Raw genomic sequence first — 7146 nt, 5'->3', positions numbered from 1 at the left:
TGGCTCAGACCCAGGCCTGTGCGTGCCCGCAGTCCCACGCACGCAGGTGTCGCGCGGGGCCGCCCTGCCGAGGCACAGCGTAGTGGCCCCCAATTTCTTTTCGGGGTGCTCAGGCTTCATTCTGCGGGGGAATTCTAGTGGCTCCTTTGGGAGGGAAATAAATGACGGCACAGCTTTCGAGGCCGACCTGGCCAGCCGGGTTCCCCAGGGCCCAGCCTCAAGGCTGCGTACCCCTCAGTTCAAACTCGCCGGGTAGTCCCTGCGCTACAATAAGGGGGGCGGGGGGAACAGGCGCATGGATCCTTGCGCTCCTGGCGCCCACAGCTGTGGAGAGTCGCTCACAGAATGGAAAGTTACAAAGGCAGCCTGGAGAGTTCTAAGATGTTTAGGAAACCTAGAGTGGGGGAGGGTTGTTGACTTTGCCTGGGAGGTGGGAGGGCTCCCCAGGGAGTGAGAAAAGAGCCAATCACCAGGGACTAAGGGTGAGGTCAGGGAGTGGGGCTGAGCTGACCAAGGCCAAGGGACCTGGGGGCGCAGGCACTGAGGGAGCCAGGGTCCTAGGCTGCTCCTGGAGGGGTCTGGTGGGCCAGGTGATGGGATCCCCCTCAAGAGGGTTGCTCGCTGCTCCCCCAGCTTTACCAGAGGTGGGGCCTGCCTCCATCCTGCACCCCAGACCACCCTGCTGGGCAGATGAGGTTAGAATGGAAGGCAAGGGCTCCAACTGAGCGAGCAAACACGCCCAGCAGGAGGTGGGTCCTCTGGGCTGGGACCTCCTGGTTGGTCATTCACACCTCTATTTCTGTCTTTCAAAAATAGCAACTGGTGAGCAGCATGGGCCTTTGTTCCTAGGTTGGCCATTTGTTTGGTCCCCAGTGACTTCCTTCTCATGGATGCCCCCAAGGTCAACCTTCTAGCAACAAGGTTGAGAGTGCCTTGGAGCTTGGCACCTACACCCTGGCTGCCCCGCCCGCCCGGGGCCAGTCACCTGAACTGTAGGAGCAAAGTTGGCCCCACTGGTCTTAGAGTAACAGCAAGTCAAACATGTGGCACTTCCTTCTAGCGAGGCGTCATTCCTTACCTGTTTAATGCAGTGGAAGGAGCTGAGGCAGGGAGGTGAGGTGACTGTCCAAGGCGCTGTGGGGAGAACTGGGGGTGAGGGCAGGCCCTCTGGCTCTGGGCTGGCACGGGTCACTTCCCTTGCCTTCCTTCAGGAGGTTTGCATGTGTGAAAGCCAGAGGAGAGAGGAGAAAGGGGAGCTGAGGCCAGGCCTGGGGCCTCAGGTGAAAGGGCCGGGCTAATGTCCCCCCTGGGCTGTGTGCTGACCCCTTCCAGAGTGACCCCAGAGGGACTCCTCAGGGGCTGACCTCCTTGGGTGATGAGGCATCGAGGGACAAGACGCTGGTGAAATGTCCTGTGGATGGTGCAGCCTAGTCACATGCACAGGACAGCATGCCCGTGATAATCGTCCTCTTCCGGGCGCACTGACTGCCTCTGGGTCCAGCCTGGGGCGGGAGAGGGAGGGCGGTCCACCAGGAAGCGTAGACCAGGACCCGGGCTGGTGACGGAGTCCTGGGGGAGCTCTGTAACAGTATGGGGTCATTGCCTTGGTTCAGTTACTGCATTAGACTCTCGGAGCAGCGAGTCTTTCTCTAAACCTTCCAGAAAATTCTCGGTTTGGGAACTGCCTCTCAAGTCTAAGCCTTGGGCCTGGAAGCAGAAAGGCAAGGTGAGCGGGTTGATTTATGGTCGGTTTGAGTTACTTAAGGCTTGGAAGCTGTGCCTGCTGGGGAGGAAGGGGGAGAGGGGTCTGGAGGGGCATTCAAGGCCCTCAGGGCTTTCCCACCTCTGTTCTCTCCCACTGCTCTGGACCCCCAGAGGGGTCCCCCTTCCCACACTCGCTGGGCCCCTCCTTACTCTCCAGGATACCTGCCCTGAGGTGGGGTCTGCCCCAGAACATCAGGTGGCGTCGGGGCTTGGGGTACAAAGGTGTCAGGACCTAAGAGCTGAGATCTGCCCTGGGCTGGGCTTGGTGAGCCCCTTCGGCTCGGCTCGGGGTAGGGGAGCACCGCAGGCCATCTTGGGGAGCTCTGGCTTGCAAGTCCCCAGGGCGATGGGCCCTGGTATAAGGAAGGCGACATCCAACTCCATGTACCATCCCCGAGCCTAGCAGAGGCCGGGGCTGATCACACAAGCAGTTTTGGGAGACCGTCTAGGAGGAGTCTGAGGTCAGGCAGCCTGGGGCCTGGCTTGTCCTCACCCCGGACAGTGGTTAGAAGAGGAACTGGAACACGGGGGAAATGTCACAGGCAGCGGCAGAAGCGCCTGGGGAGAAAGGCAGTCATGGTTTTCTGGGGAGGGTGCGGGCAGTCACTTGGATTGTAAACTGGCGTGGGAAGAAGGGAAGTGACTCAAAGACAGGCTTTTGCTCTTGTTAGAGGCGAGCCAGGGAGGAGGAGGAAAGGACTTGCTCTGGGTGACCATCTCCAGGCATTGGTCTGTGTGTATAGAATAGATGATGGCCAGTCCTCAGGCATCAATGGGGGATGTGTGTGTGCATGAGGGGGGATAGTGCAGAAATGTGATCAGAGAGAAAAATGTTTGGAGGGCTCTGCAAGCTCGCAGCTGTGGCTGCTGATGTCTGGAAGTTCACGCCAGGACAGAACAGCGGGGAGAGTGAGTACCTGAGAAGGGCTGAGAGGAGCGGGCAGGGCGATGGCCGGCCAGTGGACGTTAGTTAGATAAATATTTCCAAGTAAGAGCCGAATTGGAAGATGAAACAAAGCGCGGTCTTTATTATTGTTGGTTCGTGTGTGGCTTGAGACCCAGTGTCAGGTTCCCTTTAAGGTCATTGCCTTCCAAGGGGCCTTCCTGGCAGGACGCCGCACCTGACCTCATTCCAGCCCTTGAGCTGGGTTTTCTAGGGACGAGTTTAGTGTTCCTTCTTCGAGTTTCCCACCACACAGCATAAACGATCATGATGTCTGGCCTCCCAGCTAAAGCCCAGGTCTGTTCTAGAATGTTCTTGAGTAATGAGCTTCCAGTATTGGATCAAACAGTCTTAAGTGTGAGAACTCTGCTCTTTCCAAGATGACCCAGTTGGGAAACCATTTGAACATGGTTTCCCTGGGTTGAGTGAAACCTGGCTTTCTGATATTTCTGACTATTTTGGTCCTGGTTTTGTCCTTTGGATTTACACAAATGGAGTCCCTCTCCACATATCAGCTCCTTGGATACCGGGAAAGAAATCCTGGCACCTGTCACTGTTACCACGAAGTGCTCATCACGGCTGGGCATGGTGCTGGGAACTTACACACTTCCTCCTGGCGGCAACCTGCTCATGTATTATCCCCATTTCACAGACCGACTGGGCCAGTTCCCTAAACCTCAGCCAGTGGCCTTTGCACACTCCCTCCTGGAGAGGCCTGGACCCGTCTGTCCTGTTAGGCGTGGCTCGTTTTGCACACCTGGACCTGCGGGGTTTTGTCCAGGTGCAGGCTCTCCAGCTCTCTCACTCTTACGTTGCCTCTTACTCATTTGGCCTTTGGAACTCAAAATATATCGGAACAATTTCTTTGTATGATACCAGCTAGATTTTAAAAATAATAATAAAGGACCACACCCAGTTCCTGCCCTAAAAAGTCTGTCGGGACAATGAAGCATTCATTGAAAAAGAAACTTGGATGCTGCGGACAGTGCCTCTCCTGAGGGGTTCGTTCTCTCTCTCTCTCTCTCTCTCTCTCTCTCTCTCTTTCTCTCTCTCATCACTGTATATACCATTTGTCTGATCGCCTTATACTGTTTGTGTTGAACTGCTGTTTAAATCTACTCTGTTAACTTTTAACAGTGTGTGCTGTCCCCAACAGGCACGAGAGCATCCTTTTGTATAATGTGGTTTTGTGCAGCGGTTGAGGCATAAGGGGGCCGTTTGCTCGTTGGATGGGGAGTGTCTCCTGCTGTTGCTTGCTTTGGCATTTGAAGAAGGGACACCTATTCTGAGGTTCAGGAAGCTGGGCCCCATGGGTGCGTCACACCTGTGACCCCCGGAAGGCGCCCAGTGGGGGGCTTGAAGGGGAGTGTGAGGTGACCTCAGTGGATCCTTCTTTGTAGGGAACACCCCTGACCCCCCTGGATGCATCTCTGAGACTGAGCCGATTTGCATTAGTTTGGTGGTTTTTCCAATTGGCCTCTAGCTAATGTAGGCGGAGGTGTCCAGAGGACAGACACCCGAGAAGAGATGATTCTTGTTCGGGACCAGCTTTGTTATTCTGTCGTGGGGTGCAGCTAGGATTTTACCGCAGGGCCGCAGGTGACTCAGGCGTGACTCAGCTCCCTGAACGGAGGCCCACAGTGGACCGAAACGACCGGGTTCTATTGTGTGCCGTGGACGAGGAGCCTGCCGGTTAGGAGCTCGGAGGCACATTTGCTTTTTTGTCACTTAAAGGAAAAGTGCTTCATTGTGGCTGGTGTTCAGAGGGAAGAACAATCGTCGGTGTCCTTTAAAGGGCACGAGAGGCCGTTGGTGGCACAGTGCCGTCTCCAGGTTGCCTGGCTACTTTCAGAAAACAGACTCGCTATCCCGCGTGGGCGCGCTCGGACTTGCCGTTTGAAGAGGAGCGGGACCGAAGGTGATCTGCGGGTTTCCTTCCAGACCCCGTTCCACTGGGAAAATCCTCGTCCCTTCTTCTGGGCCAGAGGAGATCCTAGGCATCGCGACCCTCGTCTTCTACTCCAAAGTCGGGGAGCTGATCTGGGCACACTGGGTGCTTTCGGTTCTGAGGCTTTGTGGGCCATGGGTGGCTGGATGAGACGGGACACGCTGCATTCGTTCTGGGTCCCTGGGCTCTTAGTGGACCATTCATGGCCGTGGCTCCCCGCGCTTCCTCTCTGGCCTCCTCGTCTCACTGTTAGGGATCTGGAATGAATAGGAAGCCTGGATTTTGAGCATCGATGCCTCACTCCTTTCAGAGGGCTCCTCACCTGGGAAAGCCGCCAGTGGATCGAATGTTCATTTCCTGAAACTTCATCCACACCTGTAACTGGGGAGCTGGCTCAGAGGCCCCCCCCACACCCCCACCGAGGTCGCCGCAGGGAGCCGAGCGACCTGAGGGGTGAGAACGCCCGCTCAGCCGGACTCTGTTCAAATTAATCTCAGGAAGGTGACGAGTTTAGTCCAGCTTAGACTAGAGGGGAGTGGAGTTGACTGAGCGGATGTCGTTTTAGAAGGCGTTTGCCTCACGGGGCACAGACAGGGAAGGTATATGAATATGTGATAATCGCGCATTTAAAGGCTTAAATGTCATATGTACCCTAAATGCAGATCCCTCCCCCTGTGTATAGAACAGTTCTCTTGTCTCTTACCTGGAAAGCTGTTGACTTCTTTTTAATCTTAAAAAAGCCTCAGCGCTATCAACGTGACCTGGTTCTTAGGTTTTATCCTGACAGGAAGAGTAGATAGACAATCTGGTGCATTTGGGGGGACCTAGTCAACAAGGTTTCCCCAAGATTAAAAATCCACCCTCCTGTTTTATTCAGAGCGTGCTGTTGTTGTTAGATTCATGAGTCAGGTGGCAATTCTGCTCAGGAGACAGCAGGGCAGCGGTGTGCTGGAGTAGGCTCTGTTCCTCCTCCTCCCTGTGTGTTCAGAGCTGGTGGGTTTCATGCCCGTAGCTTACCAGAGGCAAATCTGCAAATGCCATGCTGAGCGCGCCCCGCTCCCCCCAACTGGCTGCTCAACATTTATCAGCCTTGCAATCGCTTTTATTTAAAACAGAAATGTATGCAGCACTCACTGTGTGCCAGGCACTGAGAGCGTCACTAGCATCAACTCATCTCATTCCCCGACGACCCTGGAGTGGGCGTTACTGTACCTCCTTTTGCAGATGGGGAAACTGAGGCAAAGAAGCGTTAACTGACTTGTCCCAGGTCACAGCCTGTGAAAGACCGAGCTGGGGTCAGGACCCAGAAGCTGGCCCCAGAGGTCCTGGGCTTACCCACCTGCCGTGCTGCCTGCTGCTGTTGAGCACCTACTGTGTGCCGGGCACGGTACAGATGGAACATCTCCGGACCTGGTCCCAGCCTGGAAGCCCAGAGCTTTCTCACTGGGAACACGTCTGTGTACGCATGATGGCAAAGGCCATTCCTTGAAGCATTCTTTGGTCGTTGCCAGAAAGCAGGGGAGGGCGGGTAAAAACCCTCATTTGCCCACAGGAGGGAGAGTGAGGTCAGAGGGGCTTTCCAACAGAGCTTTCTGTGTTGACGGTCTTTCTAGCGATTATTATGAGCGCCTCACAGACAGCAGACAAGTGACCCAGAGCCTCCTTTTCATTAGAAACCACCCAGAAGATGACTTCTGAATTTCCTTTCAGGACTTAGGCTAGTCAACGGAGGAGTGGGTGGGTGTGGATGTGTTTCACAGATTTTTTTTACATGTGCGTACACATTTTTTTTACATGGGTGTTTATTAAGAAATGGAAGATTCCATATGGCTTAGTGAAGAAGCCAGGTGTGGCCTCTCCTCGGTACTACGTTCTAGGCCACCTGCTCAGGTGTGGGCTGCTTCCTCGTGCTGCTGGGTGCTCTCTCTCTGCAGGTGCGAGCCAGGTCGCGTCTGATAGATGGATGCCCGCTGTCACTCGGTGCCCGGCACTGCCCGGTGACTGTGTCCCCTCGGCCTGAGGTTTAGAGAGATTTACTTTTGGCCCAGGGAGTGGACCTGCCAGGAGTTGACTCCAGGTGTGTGCCCACCTGTCGCCTCTGCTGCACTTGAGGCCGAGCCACCTTGTGTGTTTCTAGTCCCTGGATTGTCCTGTGGGTGGAGGTCGCCTCGCCGGGCTGGCCTCCTGGCTGGCGGGAGCTGCAGCCCCGGGCTCCTGCAGTGGCAGCTGTGGGGAGGACTCGGCGGTCTGTTCTGGAGAGAGGGAGCTCTCACCTGGACAGTTTTCTAGTTCTTTCTCAACTGATCTGGAAACTGACTGGTATGGAAAGATCACAGTCTTGTCATCCTTTCTTCTAGGTCATCTTGAACGTCCCAAATACCTCCCGTTACCTGATGCTGCTGACGAAGTCAGGATGGCGTTAAACTCAGTAAGTGGTGGACTGCCGCGTGCCTGCACTTTTCCTTGCTCCCTCGTTCCTTCTGGTAGCACC

General features: G+C 55.4%; 1 protein-coding gene across 2 annotated transcripts in view; it reads left to right on the top strand.

Annotated features, from left to right (window-relative positions):
* The first annotated feature begins 1703 nt into the window (after positions 1–1703).
* The window catches only part of TMPRSS2 (transmembrane protease, serine 2), a 27987-nt gene continuing 22544 nt past the window's right edge, over positions 1704–7146 (top strand). Inside the window, exons 1-2 of one of the 2 annotated variants that reach the window (XM_005885696.2) lie at positions 1704–1726; positions 7013–7083. In XM_005885696.2, the coding sequence (XP_005885758.1) occupies positions 7069–7083 (15 nt within the window). In that variant the 5' untranslated portion in view covers positions 1704–1726; positions 7013–7068. Of the gene's footprint in view, positions 1727–6431; positions 6733–7012; positions 7084–7146 lie in introns of those variants that run through there. The other variant, XM_005885695.2, reaches the window with a different exon arrangement.

The sequence above is a fragment of the Myotis brandtii genome, unplaced genomic scaffold, assembly GCF_000412655.1.
Source record: "Myotis brandtii unplaced genomic scaffold, ASM41265v1 scaffold923, whole genome shotgun sequence".
Lineage (NCBI taxonomy): Eukaryota > Metazoa > Chordata > Mammalia > Chiroptera > Vespertilionidae > Myotis > Myotis brandtii.
This window is presented reverse-complemented; position numbering and strand designations above follow the sequence as displayed.